The 18,819-nt window shown below is 30.7% G+C and overlaps 2 protein-coding genes and 1 long non-coding RNA gene across 7 annotated transcripts; 1 reads left to right on the top strand and 2 right to left on the bottom strand.

The window, feature by feature from the left end:
- Positions 1–708: 708 nt before the first annotated feature.
- LOC128392035 (serine protease inhibitor 42Dd-like) lies at positions 709–3,502 on the bottom strand. Its single transcript, XM_053352014.1, has one exon. The coding sequence runs from the start codon at positions 2,704–2,706 to the stop codon at positions 1,345–1,347; it is 1,362 nt and encodes a 453-aa protein (XP_053207989.1). The 5' UTR covers positions 2,707–3,502; the 3' UTR covers positions 709–1,344.
- A 108-nt stretch (positions 3,503–3,610) lies between these two features.
- LOC128392041 (uncharacterized) lies at positions 3,611–7,184 on the top strand. Of its 5 annotated transcripts, none has more exons than XR_008325920.1 (8): positions 3,611–4,205; positions 4,314–4,487; positions 4,597–4,782; positions 4,917–5,414; positions 5,527–5,662; positions 6,066–6,293; positions 6,494–6,728; positions 7,059–7,184. It is a non-coding gene; the product is annotated as an uncharacterized LOC128392041 (long non-coding RNA). The 5 variants fall into 5 exon arrangements; XR_008325919.1 differs by having other exon boundaries at positions 3,612–4,205; positions 6,494–6,666; XR_008325922.1 differs by having other exon boundaries at positions 6,501–7,184.
- Positions 7,185–8,693: 1,509 nt separating this feature from the next.
- LOC128392034 (poly [ADP-ribose] polymerase tankyrase-2-like) lies at positions 8,694–13,920 on the bottom strand. Its single transcript, XM_053352013.1, has 3 exons — positions 13,446–13,920; positions 10,522–12,842; positions 8,694–10,427 (listed from the first exon to the last, which is right to left on the bottom strand). The coding sequence occupies exons 1-2, from the start codon at positions 13,781–13,783 to the stop codon at positions 10,922–10,924; spliced, it is 2,259 nt and encodes a 752-aa protein (XP_053207988.1). The 5' UTR covers positions 13,784–13,920; the 3' UTR covers positions 8,694–10,427; positions 10,522–10,921.
- Positions 13,921–18,819: the final 4,899 nt, after the last annotated feature.

Genomic DNA, 18,819 nt, shown 5'->3' with positions numbered 1-18,819 from the left:
CCCTTAAACTTGAGCTCAGAATTGTTTCCTAAATGAAACCCCCACACTCCATTGGGCTTTCATTTAATCACTGAAACCAGAAAACCAGAATCTTTTTTCCCGAACAATTTGTCATTAAATCAACAATTAACATCAACAATTAACGTCAACAATTAAGATTTCTGGACAAACCAGGATTATTATGATTCTTTGATAGGTGTTGGTATCAATTGGAAATGTATTCAAGTGTTTGTTGTCAAACAATTAAAACAAATTTCGGTTACCTGTTTCTCGTCATTTTGATTAATTGGTAACAATTTACCAACATTAATTAGCTTGAGGTAAATTTGATTGCTACAATAAGATGTAATTGTATTACAATCAAGAAAAAAGCACTTTGATTGGATTTTGTTCAATTTTACAGACCATTCAACCTTAATCAACGATTTGGTTGATCAAATCAACAGAATCAAATTGTATCTGTAAAGAAAATGATTTAATTGTTTGTAGCTAATTAAGGGATCATTTTTTTTCCTCTATTCTAATTCTGATTTAACCATCATACTCACTCAAGGGTAATCAGTTAATTCATTTGATTACCAAGTATCAGGGCTGATTGTTGATTCGTTTTTTCATCTGCGCGGTTAATTGTTGATCTGATTTCTTATTAACAGCTGATTAAAATCAAGGTAAATGTTTAACATTGAAATTAATGGGAAACGATATTGATGTTTGTTGATTGTTTTTAATTAAGGTAATCACTTGGAAGTTTTCAAAAATTGATAAATAGTATTTCACATTTGCAAATTAATTAATCGTCAGTTATTAACAAATTGTTCTAAATCAATTACAATTTTTGAGAGATTAATAATTAATAATTACTTGGAAATACACAAATAGTGGGAATGAGATTTCTGATTAACCTTTTACAAAAACAATAAGATTAAACATAATTAAGGTAATTTTTTTTACATAATCTCTAAATTGTTGGGTGGTCACTAATTGTCAATTACAAAAGTAGCTTAATTAAACAATTTAGTTACATAAGGACAAATGGAAAATTTCAATTGCAATGAGTTTAATTGTCCATAACAATCATGCAGTTTCGTTTGTAAAGGTTTAATTTTAACGTATTTATATGTAGGATCACAATTAAGATTTACAGTAGATTGACCAAGAAATTAGTCAATCATTAAGTAATTGTTATGATGATGAAGATTGATGAAGATAAGTACATGTTGATTATTGATGAATGATGTTGGTGTCATCTTTTGTCGTAATTGTTTGATGGGTTTCAAGATGATGATGAAGGCGAAGATGAGTGAAAAGTGATTGCAGCATTTTAATTAACAATTAGCTGATTAATTATTCACCAGGCCTTCGAACGATTCCAATGAAAAGAATGACATTTGTTGCTGTGTCTCTAATTAGAAAGAGAAAAGGTCGATTGACAACAAATCGCGTTGGAAAAGCAGGTCGACCTGATCGGGCGATGAGAATAGCTGTTGACGCGGCAGCTTCAGTTCCCTCTTCATTAACTGAAATAAATACTTTGTGTACAACTGAATTAACTGTGACTCCTTTTGTCGACAATTTGAAATCATATGTTGAATTTTTACTTTTAACATTTTTAGAAACTGTTGGAGGTGAAGAAGACGCTGGAGGATTTGGTTGAAAGAAACCGGATAAATCGGCAAATCGTGGGTCAAACAATTTCTTAATTCCCATTGAGTACAAGGGACCAGCAAGTTCCAGTTCTTGTTCAGCTTTGAATTTTGGTAAAACGACGGAAATTTCATCGTCAAACATGTTGGACACAATATCATCCAAATGACTGGGCTTCAACTGACGAATCAACGAATCAACACCTTTCGATGGATCAGGAAGAAGGATTAACATGGAGAAATCTTGATTAGCATATGGAAGTTCCAATACTGTACATCTAAGAGTTTCACTAACACCATACATAAGATTGGCGGTTAATTTCATGAAGGGAATTTTAATTGACTCAGCAGGGGTAACATGGAAAGTTCCAACTTCAGTTTTCGCTGAATCAAACTGATTGTACCATTTAGCGTGAAAATAGAGCGCATTGGCGATAATGATTGTCGTCCACTGAGTAACACCACCAACTGGAATAAGATCTTTAATTTTACCATGAGTTTCCTCTTCTATCCATGAATTGATAGCCTGACGAGCTGATCCAGGATCTGAGGTGAAATCCATCGAAGCGGCTTCCGTTGCGAAATGTTGTTTGACACAATCATTAAGTGTAAGTGCATCATTGATGAAAATCTTATTAGCAATCGAGTAGGCCATCTTTTTAGATGGTTCCTTTGATACGAGGGAAACATTTTTCTTCAATTGATACCAAAAACGTAACCCTTGATAGGCCATACCAACAGCATGTTTGGGAACATTGTTCAACCCCAATACTGACCTTAACTCACGGTCAGTCTCATGGCGAGCACCCATGTAGGAAACAAGGAGAGCAGACCAGATTGAGAATGGACTTAATATTAATCCAGGCGATGAGTCTTTAGATTCAAAGTTATGAAGAGAACGTAAAATGTCAAAAGAAAATTTTTGTAACCCAGAGATGAGGGAACGTGAATAATTAGATGGACTATCTGAAAGATGATGTCCATTGGAAACGAAATCATCATCATAACATTTCTGGTAACTTCCTTCGGTCAATAATAACACGATGAATAAAAAAAGTAACATGGTGATGGGATAAAACCCAGAAGAAGCACAACAAATTGATGGATACACTTTGATTACTTTTTGTTTGCAATTCAAATGGAATAGAAAATAGAATAGAAGAAAAGAAAAACAGTTAACCAAATTAACCGTTTTAACCTTGTTACTGGTGTTTGATGTAAAGAACAAAAAAAGAGATAATAAAAGAAGAGAAAAGAATTTATTCTCAATCACCACCTCAAAAGAAAGAGAAGATTTGTCATCAATAAAGTACAAGAGACCAGGTAAACCAGTATACACACTGAGAAGAAAAGAAGACAGGATTAAAAAGAAGAAGAAGAAGCAAAATTTTGATGATATTTTGAGGAAGATGAGAAATGATGACGGTGAGAAGAAGAAAAAAGAAAAAGAATAGTTTAAAGATGATGTTGATTATTAGAAGTAAAAAAAAAGACAGAATTAGATTGAGGCCATTTTTTACACTTTAAATTATACAGTTTCTTCTATTAATAATATGATATTATATTATTACTCTTTTTAACATCAATTGTTGATTATCATCCATGCGAAGATATTACCAAAAAAAAAGAGCACCAATAACACATATGGGATAAAATTTCAAGGGAAAAGATGAGATGATGTTGAGATGATGAGATGATGAGGAAAACAAATCAACTCCAAGTGGAAAGACAACAAGTAGCCCAGAGTTTGGGAGAAGATGAAGATGACGAAAAACAGAAAGAAGATGAAGATGAGATAAAGAGGGAGTTTTAGGTAGAATGATGATAGAGAAAGAGAAGAAGAAAAAGAAAATTGTTGATGACGAAAGGAAGAGAAAAATAGAAATGAAGCCGAGTGAGTAAAAAGAAAACACTTTTTGGTGAGAAAAAAAAAATTAAAAGAGAAAAGAAGAAAAAAGAAAGAGGTAGACAGAGAATCGATAAGGTAAACAGATAGAAACACAGACAAGTCCAAGTAATTTAAAAGCTTTGAGAATTAAGGTTGGCCCGGTCAGTGGAGAAAAAGGGATTAAGGTGACTGGAGACTAGACGACGAGACGATTAACGACAATCAGATAATCAACTAATAGAAACAAGAGAAAGAGAAACGTCAACAAACCAACTAAAAGAGAATTCGAATTTTTGGTTTTCTTTTTTCTCTTTTTATCACTTACATGAGTTACTTTTTCCTTCCAATTCTAAAAACAATTAGTTCTCTTCTTCTTTAACCTCAAGCATTTTCTTCATCTTGATTCTTGTGGTTGATTCTCAGATAAATTAACATCTTTCACTTGTTCAATTCTAATTAATCATCAACAATCAATCAGCATTCTGATTGTTTTTTATTTGTTTTCTTGTTCTCATCAATTAACTTGTTTGGTTCATTTTTTATTCTGTGTCGTTTTGTCATTGGAAACTATTAACTCTTGTTGTTTTTTTTTTAATTCTTACCTGATAATCTAGTTAATTGTTCCGGAAACAAGGCCAAGGTTCATTCAAAATTCAAATTGTTTACTATTAATGGTAAGTTTTGATTACTACTTTTACCATTTCATGATTAACAATAAGAGATTCAATAGAATGAGTTGTGTCAATAAACCTTTTTTTTTTGTTCTTTTTTTCTATGGTTAGTTTAATCTTTTCATCTTCTTCTACAATTGTATTTACCTCGACCTGATTTAATTTGTTTTGCAATTTATAACAATTAGAAAGAAACAAACTACCTGATTATCTTTCATTCTAAATCATCAATTGGAAAATTCAATAGTTATCAATGTCAACTGGTTAAATTTGATGATGTCAAATGTAAGTTAATCAATTTTGTTCATCTCTTTGCTATTGTTACAATTCAATATCATTTAATTGTTTTCTAATTTTCCTAATTGTTGAAGTTTAAATCTGTTGATTTTTTTAGCATTAATTAATCTGGTCTCCATTGGATGGAGCTGCTTGTATCAAAGTGGACCAAGTGATTGATTAAAGTTGCAAGTTTGATTTTTGTTTTGAATGTTAATTGTTTCGTTTTAACACAAACATTAGATATTTGAGACAAAATTAATGACCGGTAAAAGATAATTATGATTAAGATGAAAGATTAAAGGTAAGTCTTATGTATTCATCTTTCTCTGAGATTTATCATATGATAACCTTTTCTACTTGTTCATACACTTAAAGCTTATCTTTTGTTGTTTCTCTCATTCTAACTTTATCTTCTTATTTTTCTTTATCTTCCAGGTTCATCTTTCATTTAAATCTTTTTTTCTTCTTTCCTTTTCCATCCTCATCACTCTTCACATCATCATCTTCATCACCAACAACATCTTCTTCTTATTTTTCATCCTCATCTTTAAAATGGTGGTCAAACAAATCGGAAAAGAGCGAGAGAGATAAACAAAATATCCAAGGCCTAAGACACTTTGTTTCTCAATAGATTAATTTCATTGATGGATTTTGTGATTAACCCTTGATCTCTATAGTTATTTTCACTCTATGATTAACAATCAATCTTTATCTGTTGAATCAACTTAATCACCATCAGTAAATCATCAACATCAATTACAGTAAAATACATAACCACATAGAGATGAAGGATAACCAAACAAAATACACAGAAAAATGATCAAGGAGCTGAAAGGAAAACAAATTGTTCTGTTGATTAGGATGATGATTGAATTACGTTTAAATTATGTTTTGGTTAAATTTTGATGAGAAAAACGAAAATGCTGATGAATGGTAATTAGATATCAACTAATTTAATAATAATAAGATGAAGATAAAATTTTTCTCCACGTAAAAGGATCAATTTCATTCTTGTTACTCTTTTTTTTTCATTTTCTATCCTTAGCTTTGATTCTAACCTTCATCTACTCAATCATAATTCAAATGATGGCTCAAGATATCAGACGAAGATAAAAAGATGACAAAATGCTGATGATTATGTTTATAATTAGTAATAATTACGGGCAATCAAATCGTTTGAGGTAAGTTGAGTTGTGAGAAATTTGATCAATCAAAGTGTTCATTTTACTCTTGCAATGTTTCGTATCATTTGTCAATTGTCATCAAATTACTTATGAGAAGAAGAGAAATTGAGATTTTAAATCGTTTTTACTTCTAGTAAATGAAATGGAAGATCTTAAATGATGAATGATTGAAGAGATTAACTTTAATTGTTGAAAGGTTAATCAAAATAACAAATATCAATCCATTAAAGACAAATCGATTGAGTTTCAAGAGACAAACAAGAAAACTTAATATCAAGTTGATTGTTTTTTCTTGTTGATATTTTGATAGTACATCAAATCTACTTGAATTATAATTAAATAACATGTACTAGGTATTAATTTAAATCAAATTAACTAATGAATGTTGTCTTAATTACAGATAATTGTTACAATCACGGAGAAAATGATTAGAATCAAAGGGGAAAAAAATTCAAGTCGAAATAACAAAATCTTAATACGATTCAAGTCTCTGTGATATTCAACATAATAGTTAATTGTAAACATTAAATTACAATCAAGTTATAATTTACATTTTGATGACGATTAACGTAAAAAGGACATCAATTCATAGTAATCATCATAATCAACTTCATTTGAATCATTCAAGGTTTGTTATTATTTTATTATTATGATTTTTTCTTTTTTCTTATGATGTTACTTTCCTTTTAGCCTCTGGTTACTATTGATGTTATTTGTCTTCATCATCCATTTCTTTCCTTTCTTCCTTTTCTATCTCACTTTCTTTTCATCGTCTTCATCATCATCATCATCATTTTCTTTTTTTTCTTCTATCCAATTTTTCTTAAGAAAAAAGGACTCAAAAGGAACCAGGGAAAAGTAGAAAGAAATCTACATTGAGATTGTTCCATCAATGGGCTGCATTCATTTTAATGGGAGTTTTCATCCGATAAAATGGTTCTCTCTCTCAACCACCCATTCAACAACAACAACAACAACAAGGAGGATGATAAAAGGCAATGGTAAATGGGAGAGAACGACCAAGAGAAGATGATAAAAAAGGAGAAGATGAAGATGAAGAAAGGTAAGAAAAGAAAGAGTCTTAGAAGAAAGAAAAAGCAATAAGTGTGGCGCCAACAAGTATTCACAGAATTGAGGTGAAGTTTAGTAACTTGTGAAGCTTTTTCATTCATTCAACTTCATTCATTCGGAGAAAACATCATACAGTTTTACAATCGACCTTTTCTTCATCTTTTTGGTTTCTTCTCTCTTTTTACTACTTCTTCTCTCTTATTTTCTTTCTCCATCTTTCATAGGAAAACGATTTTTAATTATACATCCAATCTCTTTTTTTTATGGATCTTTTATTCATATTTTGTTTTCTTCTTCTTCTTCTTCTTCTTTACCTTTGCAGTGAATTTGGACTCACCCAGAATAATAGTCATGACTTTTGTTCATCTTCCATTTGCTTTTCGATTCATGACGATGATTATCATCTCTTGAGATTCTTATATTAATATATTAATTTTTTCGTCTTCTTCCTCTATGTGATTTATAAGACTTTAATTTTGTTGTTTTATCAATTTTCCGCTGGAAGGAAAGAAAGAGGAAGAGAAGTGATTTTAATTAATATCGAAATGGATTCATCATAATTAGAGCGTTGTAACTGTAATTAGCGTCCAAATTATGATTTGATTTACATTTCCTGGCGTTTAATATGTTTCTCTACCTGTGAGATATACCTGTTGTTTAATTTACCATTTAAACATTTCCATTTGAACTCTTCAACCTTTTCCAATTAACTTGTCAAACTAATTAACAAAGTAACAATCTTATGTTACTTTGTCACTTTCATACATTAATGACATTATTTCATATTATCATGATTGCTAACTAACCAATTAATTGATAATTTGCTATTATCAAGCAATTTTTTTACTCATCATGATTAATCAATGAACATGTTATTAGTATTTGTATGTATCATATGAAACTTTTGTTAATTACAGGCTTTCAGTGACAATTATTCAAACAACTGATTATCCTTTCCAACAATTAACCCATCAAAGAGTCACAAGTCTTATTGATTAATTATCAATAATTGATAATTGAAATGGAAATATAAAACTTGGAGCATCATATGCACAGCAATCAAATCATAACAATTATCCAAGTTAATTGAAAAAAATCAATAGCAATTAACATGCAATCTATTAAATAGAAATGTTTATAATCCGATTAATCAAGAAACATAATTAATTACTGAAAGAAATGAAAAAGATAACAACAATTAAAAGAGGAAAAATGAATTAATGACAAAATTGATATTAATTGTAATTACCATTGATAACAATTTATTATTTACAATCGTGATTAGTGTAACTAATTCACCTACAAGGTTAATACAAGGTTAATCTTAATCAAAATCATTAATCATTATTGATTAAATTCAACTTCTCATTTTCCTCTATTAATGAGTAACATCAACAATTAACAAAAAAAAACTTCTTCTCTTCAAATATTTAGTTTCCAATTCCAACAATTAAAAATTACCCGGGCAATTAAAAACAATCACATTGGATACTTTGTGCCCGAACAACAATTAAAATTAAATTGTTGCTTTGTCATTGAAATTAGTTCCATTAATTGTTGATGTTTATTGACAATAATTGTGATTTCCTTTTAAGGTGTTACTATTAATTGTAATTTCTTGTTTATCTAGTTAATTGTTTGCTGCTTTTGCTTTGCAATTTTTAATTGATTGCGATGGTAAAATATTGATCGTGACTAACAAGTAACAATTACCATTGATTTTTAATTGTAAATCAATCTGATTATTAATTTTTTACGTAATCGCATTTGTAAACGATTCCCTGATTTCCTTTAAATAGTTTTTTTTTATTAACTATTGTTGATTAACCTTGGAAATCAAATTTAATTGTTTTAGTTTCCTCGTTTTCAATCAGTTTAATTGTTAATGAAATAATTTCACAGATGATTTTCCGATGGAAAGTTAATCATTTTAAATAAATCGTGGTAACAATTAAGATTTCACAAAGAAACAGTTTCTTTTTTACTCTTTTGTCAAAAAAATACAATTTAATTTTTCCAATTTATTAATTGTGTAGGTTGTGGTTTTTTCTTGTGTGTGGTTGTTGAATATTGTGGTGTGTCTATGGTGTAAGTCTATGATCAATTTAGTTAAATCATAAATTTGTTCAACAAGCTTACAATTTAGTTAATCATAATAATAATAATAATATATATTATATATTGGAGTGGAAGAGGGAGGAAGGAAGGAAGAGAAAAGATGATGATGATGATGATGAAAGGGGAAACAATGGAAAGATGATGATGGAGATGGAGATGGAGGTAAATTTACAGGTAGAATTATTTTTTGCTTTCTTTTGCTTCGCTCAGCGAATGAAAAAGGGAAAGAATTGAATGTTGGTCATCATCAGAATTTTTTTTAGAAACAAATGGGATGATGATCATCATCATGAGTGAGTTGTGTGATTGAAGAGTTTTTAAATTGTGAGTTGAGTAAGTGAAAGGGTTAAGATGATAATGATTTAGAGTCTAGGTTATTATAACCTGGATAATTATGATAATGATAATTTACCTAAAAAGAGATGATGATGATGATGATGAACGAGAGAGGAAATGTTTCATTATCATTAGGCAAGGAAGCGGAATTTGTGTGTCCAGGTAATACAAACTCTTTAACTTGTTTCTCTTTCTCTCTTGGACTCTTACAAAATGGACCATTTCTAGTGTCTCCTCTTTCATCGTCATCATCATCACATTACTTTGCGTTTATTTTGCTTAGTTTTTTACTTTTCTGTTGCTTTGCTGCTTGTGTTCCTCATCATCATAGGAACAGGTTATTTTTTTTCAATGATTGATGGGAGGAGAAACTAGAAGATGAGAAGAGAGAGAGAAAGAGAAAGAGAGAACACAGCGAGGGAAGATAAAGGGAGAGAGAGAGAGAGAAAGAGAGAGGTGCTTGTTGACTTTGTTACTAAAATGCATTCTTGTCTACCAAGCCGTGAGCAGCAGGAGAAGCAGCTATAATCAAAAGAAGCAGGTATTAGGATTGACCAGAGAGGAAAAAGAAAGAGAAGAAAAGAGGAGGATAGAAAGAAAGAGAAGATGAAGACTAAGAAGAAAAAGAAATAAGAGATGATAAAAAATATATCAGGGTAAAAGAAAGAGAGAGAGAATAGAAATGAAGCCAACGAGCTGACCAGCATCAATCGAGAGTTGAAGATAAATATTTTTTCATACACCAGGGAAAGTGAAGGAAAATTTAGGAATAGCGATAAAAGAGAAAGAGAGAGAGAGAGAGAGAGAGAGAGAGAGAGAGTTGTCAGTTTAGCCACTCTTTCAATATCATCTTTTGGCATCCAGTGGGTAAGAGCAAAGAGAGAGGGCAAGGGAGAGAAGAAAACAGTGAATATAAACTATGATAACAACGATATTGATATTTGACAGATGAACATTTCAATGACTTCGTTGGAATCCAGAATTGGCAGATAGCTTGATATTTCCTCTTCCTTCTCATCTTTCTTATTATCATCATCCTTCTCCTCCTCCTCCTCCTTCAGGATGATGTTGATGAAATTGTAATCAGGACAAACTGTAATCACCAATCAATCATTATTTATAGTAAACAGGATCATTTTTAATCTCAATCCAATCCCTTTTTTTGTCATTTCCAATGGCAATGTTATTATTTTTTGTTGTCTAATCATTAATTTAATCAAAAGGTCCTTGGCTTTACCTATTAATTAAAAGAAGAGAAAAGAAAATACAATTAATTATAACAATCAAATCGCACAAAACAATTACAATCAAATGGGGATTATATTATTTACCTCTACAAATCAACTCGCAAGGTGAGATACTTGAAGCGGTTTTTGCGGTTAATTATCAATAGTTGTCAATTGTCATCAATATTAAAATCATTCGGTGATTTTAATTACAATCAATTAATATATATATATAAATCTTCATGTGAATGTGTGATATGTATATAACTTATATATAATATATTCATATTTATATAAATCTTTAAATTTGATATAATCTATTTACAATAAAAGTACTATAATAATTATTTATAAATATATATTAATTGTTAATTAGATTTTGCTTAACTTGTTTTAATTCATTTGAGAATTAAAATTGATGATTATGATGAGAATGATGTTTTTAGGATGTAATTTTGTTGTTGGTGTTTAAGAATTGATGATTAAAAGATGGAAAAATGATTGATTAAGGTTTGACAATTTGGTATGTTATTAGGTATTCAGGATACGCTTGTTCACCTCTATAGACAACATATTCTGGGTATGATAATCCACCGCCGCTTGGCCTTCCCACAACGGAATGATGGCCTGGTGGGGCGTGGGCCATTTTAAGAGCACTAAAATGGTAAAATGATTTACCAAGGGCAACACGGCAAAGGAGTAATTGACGTTTACAGGAGTAACAAGATCGATCCTTATGGGCAGTACATCCGTTTCCACCCATAATACCATTAACGTATTGATTACTTTTAGATGAATTCTCGGCGAAATAGATTCCCGCTCCGAACATACCGCCAATATAAGCATACCTTTCATCGAAACCTTTTTGAATAATGGCATTGATAAAAGGTGACCCATGGAAAAGCATCCTCTCATTGGCGTATAAATGATTCTCTTCACAAATCTCTTGGCGACGATGTAAATATCTTTCCCAAAGTTTACGATTACTGATTCGTTCAATTTTGATTACGTGATATCGGGTGAAAACACCACCAGCCGCACCTCCATCTTTATGTTCTCGAATGGTACTTTGCATCTCATCTTCAACCAACTTGTATTCAGCATCATTGGATGATAGGTCAATCAAAATGGTTCCTGAAGTGGCTGGAATGAGTAACATGAAAAACCATTCAGGATTATGAGGTGATGAGGATAAATGATTTGATAGAAGATACTTTTCAATTCCTTTCAATAGACGATGACGATGGCCATAAGCGGTAACACCGATCTGTTTTAACTCTTCGTGACCCATTTCTGCTAAAATATCACTGGTTATGTGTTCTCTTTCAAAAAGTTCAATCAAACACTCAAGTCCAAGGTTAGTCAAGAATGAGCTAATAGCAATTTGTGGCGTCGAGCCAGGTAACATGTAGTTAGTCAGAGAGGGAAATGTTTTCTTTAAATTGTTACCATTGTTACCATTTCCACCATCAGCCTTGGAGGAGTGTCCTAACCCACTGGAGGATGAGGAAACATCACCATTGACATTGGCAGAGTTTCGTTGAGAAATAAGTAGGTTAAGGGCGGAAGGCACATTGTAATCTAATTTAGTCATGGAAACTGGAGATGATGATGTAGACGATGATGAGAAAGATGAAGACGAAGATGATGTTGGTGAAGCTGATCCTTTTACCGGTTCAACGGTTTTAATACAAGTACCATTGACTTCAGCGATGATTCCGTCAATTGTCTTGTTTTTAATAACACCGTTGGCACTTTTACCATTCAGAGTGATGATATTATTATTATTATTATTCACTTTATCATTTTGACTGGTGATGATATTATTATTATTGATATTGTTGTTGTTGTTGTTATTATTATTGTTGTTGTTGTTGTTGATGTTATTGATGTTGTTGTTATTAACGACATTATTGATAATCTTAGTCTTGGAATCATTATCAAGATTGTTAATAACGTTGTTGTTGACAATGGTGTCGATAATATCATTGGTTATATTTTTGATAACAATTTCACCGATTTCCTCTGTGATGTTTAATCCGTTTGGTGTGGGTGTGGTGGATAAAGATGAAGATGGTAATGATGAGGGTGTTGACGAGTGTAAGCCTGAGCCTGTGGTGGTTGAGGTGGAGGTACAAGTGGTAGTGATTACTTTTGAAATGGGAGAGGTTTTAGTTGAAGTGACTGATACATTGGTTGCCATTGCATCCATAAGGAGACAACGGACATCCTCCGCTGTTGCGAGGTCAAGGGCTGTTTGGTCATCGTTATTTTTTAAATGTGGATTAGCACCGTGATTTAGTAATAAGGCACACAATTGAGTTCGTCCTTTTTGTGCAGCCTCATGTAACGGTGTGAATCCCCATGCATCGGTTGCATTAACTTGAGAATTGTGTTTCAATAGTAAAGCTGCAATATCTAAATGACTGATAATTGAAGTAAATTAGATCATAGAAGATGAAGAGAAAAAAAAGAAAAGTAATAAAAAAACAATATTAGTTATTTTTACGCAATGAAAGTAAGATGATTAAAAGAAATGAGAGAGAGAGAGAGAGAGAGAGAGACTGGAGTGGCTTTGTAAACAAATCTGATTGAAACAATTACCAAAGAGAAAGAGAGTTTAATTAGATTGATTTAATCAAAATGGAGTAACAATATAAAACGTAATTTATTGTTTTTCTAATTTTCTATCCATCATTTTCATTCACCAAACTGATAATATCTTTACTATCTTAGCTTAATCTAAGTTCATTTTCATCTGCTCAAAGATGAAGAGAGAAAGAAAGAAAGGAAAAGAAATAGGATGATAGATGAGAGAGAGAGAGAGAGAGAGAGAGAGAGAGAGAAACTAAGCAAGGAAGGAAATGTGAGGGAGAGGGTAATAGTTAAGTAGAAAACCAAAGGGAGGGAAAAGATGTAAAAAAAGATGAAGATAAAAGATGTTACTGGTCACTAATATATTTCAACCTGAATAAAGAAAAAAAAGAAAAAACAAAAACAGAAAAGAAAATGAGAGGAAAAAGACTTACCCATAAGAAGCTGCATTGTGAAGAGGTATGAGTCCACCTTTGTCGGGTGCATTGACATCAGCACCTTTGTTTAAAAGGTACTCGGCCACTTCGATGTTGTTATAACCCGCTGCCAGATGAAGGGGTGTTGAATTGCGCCCTTGAGAATCACGACAATTAATATTTTCCAATTTCGATTTGTTGATCAATTTTTTCACTTTCATAATGTTACCAATCCGACAAGCATCAAACAATTCCTTGTGTGGATTAATGGTGGATAATCCATTGGCACCTCCTCCACCGGCGGGTGAAGTCGAGGGCATTGGAGATAAGACGGTGGGTCTCACTGTGTGTATCATTTACACACACAGAAGAAGAAGATTAAAACAAAGAAGAGAAGAAAATATGATGATGATGAGAAAAGAAAAAAAAACCAACCAGGTTTGAGTAACAGCTTGAAGAGAAATGAAGAGAAAGAAAGAGCTTACCCAAGACTCTCCCATCATCTCACTCATTCGATTCTCTTTCTTTCTCTTTCTATTTTCTCTTCTTCTCTTTCTCTTTTTCTTCTTCTGTTTCTGCTTCTTTTTTTCTTCTTCTTTCTCTTTCTTCACTCAAATTCTCCCTCAATTTTTTCTTCTTTATCTTTCTTTCTCTAGTCTCTTTCTTCTTTATTTCTCTTTTCTTTTCTTCTCTCTTTTCCTTTCTTTCTTTCTCTCTTTATCATCGTGTCCAAAGAGTGAGCTTATTTCTCTCTCTCTCTCTCTCTCTCTCTCCACTCGATCATCTCTCTTTCTTTCTCTACCATTACAAAGATGTCGCTTCCAATTTTATCTTCGCTTTAAATGTTCAATTTTTTTTCTCCGCCGATTAATTAACTTATCAAATTAATTATCGTTTCGCAATTCAATCAGTTGAAATGGTTTAATGTTTACAATGGAAAATTATTTATATCAAAACGATGAAGATGATAAATATAATCTCTCTCTCTCTCTCTCTCTCTCTCTCTCTCTCTCTCTCTCTCTCTCTCTCTCTCTCTCTCTCTCTCTCTCTATCAAACATCATCCTCATCATCTTGAGAATACCTTATTGATGATGAGAAAAAAACGGTGTCAACAATTTCTTTGATTCTTTCTTGATTAAATTGTCTTTTCCATCTTATATTTTGGTTCACTGATTGTTGTCATTTGATGATGAAGATGCTAATGTTATAAAGGATATGCTTAAGATGATTATTTTCATCCGGAAGTTGGTTGACCCTTCATTTTATCATCATCATCATCTACCGTTGACCTTTGCTTTGTTATTATTATCATTATAATCTTAATCTTTAACATCAACTCTTAAGGTTAAATTGAATCTTTTTTCAACCAACAACAATCGTCAACAATTTAACTGATTATCATTCTAATTACAATTTATCGATTGTAACAATTTGACCTAGTATTCTATTTCCAAGTATGAACTCCACAGGAGAGAGAGAGAGAGAGAGAGACTGAGAGAGTTCATGCCCATGTAATTTTATCGATTTATGAAAAAGAAAGAGAAAGAAAGAAAAGTTCAACTTGGAGTTTGTTGTTTCTGTTTAGACGAAAAGGTGAACGAGGAAGAAAAAGTTCATCGACGAATTTTTTTTCTTCTCGAATGTAGGTTAGAACTCGACTTGTTCAATATCTCAGCTCATTGTCATAATTTAGATTTCGATCACAATTAAGGGATTGGTTTAACTCGTTACTGATTATTGGTATTTTAATCATCATCATCATCGTGATAACTGCCGGTTCAATGATTATAATAATTTATTGTTAAATTCATCATGAAGATGATCAAAGTTTCTCAATTTTTTTTTCTATCATGATTAAAATCCCTTAATAATAATGATCAGTTGTTAAATCAACTGATGGTTTTAAAATTATCATGATTAAGAAATAAATTGTTAGTCTTTCTTATGTCAGTCTTTTCAACTACTTCATGATAAGATATTGATTAAGACGGAATCAAATTGTTCAGTCGATTGTTACAATCAAAGCATCACAATTAACTAATCTTAATACTCATCATAATGATAACTGTAAACGTACAAGTCACAATTTAATCACATTAGAAAATGAGGAGAAAAATTATCAAAATAAAATAAAATTGGAAAAGTTAAACAATTAGAATTGAAAAAATTCTGGTTAACCATAGAAATACAGTTTTCTTTTCAATTGTTAACCGAAAATCTTAACCTTACACAACAAAGAGATGATGAGGATGAGGAAGATGAAAAGGTCATCCAAATAAAGCATTTTACTTTCTTTTTATCCTCTTTCTTTAATGATGATAAAGATGATGATGATGATCATCATCATCATCTTAACCTTATCAAGGTAAAAAAAACTGGTTACTCCTAGAGCGAAGTGTGTCTCTTAACTTAGCCCTTGTTATCTTCCTCTTCATCATCATCATCATCTTTTATCATCCTCATCTTCTTTCTCATCATCATCTTATTTTCAGAGTCCTAGTCCCTAAACTTTACCCTGAGGGTGAAAATTCCCGAAAGAGAGAGAAAGAGAGAGAGAGAGAGAGATAAACTTAATCACGTTGTGTTTTCGCCCAGTGATTCAATCTAAGGCACAAGAAGATGATGATGATAAAGACAGAGATGATAAGAAAGAGAGAAAGAAAGAGAAACTGATAATAAATATCGTTCCACATGATCAAATAATCATAATAACCTTAATATATAACATTTGGGATGTTAATCAACATAAGAATCAATTGATTATCCCTTACTAATCAAACTTTTTTTTTCTTCATTTCATTTTCATGGTATGATTACTTTTCCGCTGATTATTATTAAACTAATCAATGAAATTATAGTTTTACTATAATTAGAATATAATTTTCTAGGAAATTAATCTAATAATAATTTCCGACAGTGATTAGTAAAACAATTTAGATATTGTTGATTAACTGATTCTCATTTTTCTCATGGTAATTTACAAGGAGAAAACTTTTTTTTTCACTTCAATGTTTACATTTTTTTTACTTCTTTCACTTAACTATTTGGACTTAATCAACAATCAAACATTGTTGGTTAAGTGTTAAATCAGTTTGGTAAATATAACAACAATTTCATTCTCACCAGAAAAAAAAGAAAAATTTAAATTGTTACAATACAATTTACCAATATAATGGTCCATATAATCATAAAAGAAATACCTAATTTGGAACCAGAATTTGGGTTAATCCGTTAAGCTTATGGATTTAAAAGCCTAAGGAGAGACAGAAATTGTGTGAGAGAGAGGATGGTTTTTTCTTCTCCTTCTTAATCAGCACCGGAGTCGGAATTATCGGCGAGAATTGTTGTAACAATAAACTAATTGTTTCCCATTGATTAGCTAAATCTAATTCGCCACATGTTTATCCATCGTCTTAATGGATTAACCTTTCTGGTGGTTTCTAGTTTACTTTTACATGTGTGCAAGGTTAATCCTTATTTCATTCATTAACTAAATCAATTCAAGGATGATGATGATGATTATGATGATTATGATGATTGGGATGAGGATGAAGATAAGGATGAGTTGTAGTCTATTTTTGTTACTATTTTAATCATTCAATTTTAGGTCAATGTCAAATCAAATTTTGAAACAAAACAACAACAAACAGTTGATCAATTTTGATTATCAGTTAACCAGAAACAACAACAACAACAACAATCAACTTGTCAATTTAATTAGCAACCTAAATTGTTGATAACGATGATAACTGACAATTATTATTAAACTGTGTAATCAATTAACTTTGTTTTCCATCTTAATTAAAGTAAATTAGTCTTATTGTAAAATCAATTGGTTAATATTTCGTATTTATTTTAACCTTTCAAAACAATTAACGGATTGAAAAAAACTCAATGAAACAATTGTTTCGCAATTAATTAACCATCAGTTGTTTACAATTATTAAATCAAGTTTATTGTTAAGATACAATTAAGTAAATGATCAAAATTTTTCATAGATTCAACTTTTTGAAGGTTAACAATGTTTTCAATCAATTTAAATTCAATTCAATTCAATTCAATTCAATTGTAAAGTGATAATAATCATCATCTGATTGTTGTTATTATTATTTGAAGTTGTTAATTGTTTGAACAGATTGTTATTATTATTGTTAGTAAATTGGTTGAAAAAAATACAAAACAATCAACTGAACAATCAAGCTCTCGTCTTCTAATTTAATTAACTAGGTGCAACAATTTAAATTAACAGGTTAATATTTACCAAGAAATAATAAACAATCAATAATAAGCAAACTAATTAACCAATTTAATATTAATGATGGTAAAAAAGTTAATCATTTATTTATTTTAGTGACAATTGTTTAAACATTAAAGTACAAAATTAGTTACTAATCATAACAATTAAATATAATATACGATGAATTAATCATCATCATCTCTAGATTATTAATTAGTATCATGATCCATGGAGATGATTAATGTTGGAGAGGATTAAGAGCAAAAACTTTGTCCGTGTAAGTTAATTGTTTGAATTTAGATGATTGTTACTTGTTGTATGTTTGGTTGTGTGTGTGAGTTGATTGTTAGTTAATTTTTACAAACAATCTAATTCACGTAAATTAACTAACTAACTACAATTAAATGTACAGTAAACGAGTTTTTCAGGTCAAATGAAAGCGACTGACTGAACAAACTGTTGATGGCAAAGGCGATGATCCAAATGGTTGAACGAACTCACAATTGACCTGAAAGAACCTTCAATTGTAAAAATATATTCACATTATGTTTAAATATATAACAATAAATTGTTATCATTGTTGATTGTTGTTGATTAAATCATCATCAACTTGTTGAAGGTCATTTCATTTGCCATTTTAATTCAAGTTTAATCCTTTGGCTGGTTAATTCATTTCCTAAATAAAACAAAAAGACCGAGAGATGAATCAAGAAAAAAAAAGAGAGTAAATTAACAATTAATTTATCATATTCTCATTTTAATTGTAATCATCATAATTATCATCATTATCATCATTGAAATTTACCTTTATTATGATTGTGATTATTGCCGTTGAGCTTTAATATTGTTTGTGAGTATGTTAATTGTTTGATTGTTGAGATTTTTTTTTTCGTTCATGAAAATTAATGAATCAATTTTCTGGATTAGCATTTAATTGTTTGTAATTTAATGGCTTTCAAATTGTATTAAAAATTTACTTGGACATTTTATTAGGTTTTGATTAAATTGTTCACTTTAATTGGATTAGCATTTTGTATGTGTGTGTGTGTGTGTGTGCTAATTGTGATTAGTTGGTTAATTTTTTGTTGTTGATTGTTGGACTGGTCTGTTTTATTTTCTGTTCTGATTGTTGATTGTTAATTGTTGGTTAATTT

Source organism: Panonychus citri, unplaced genomic scaffold, assembly GCF_014898815.1.
Source record: "Panonychus citri isolate SS breed McGregor unplaced genomic scaffold, ASM1489881v1 Contig00135, whole genome shotgun sequence".
In the NCBI taxonomy this organism is placed as follows: Eukaryota; Metazoa; Arthropoda; class Arachnida; order Trombidiformes; family Tetranychidae; genus Panonychus; species Panonychus citri.
This window is presented reverse-complemented; position numbering and strand designations above follow the sequence as displayed.

Excerpts from the sequence above, each read along its gene's own strand:
- LOC128392035 (XM_053352014.1), bottom strand. The coding sequence starts at position 2,706 with ATGTTACTTTTTTTATTCATCGTGTTATTATTGACCGAAGGAAGTTAC.
- LOC128392034 (XM_053352013.1), bottom strand. The coding sequence starts at position 13,783 with ATGATACACACAGTGAGACCCACCGTCTTATCTCCAATGCCCTCGACT. Across the intron at positions 12,843-13,445 it reads CACAATGCAGCTTCTTATGG|TCATTTAGATATTGCAGCTT; the intron begins GTAAGTCTTTTT and ends TTCAATTATCAG.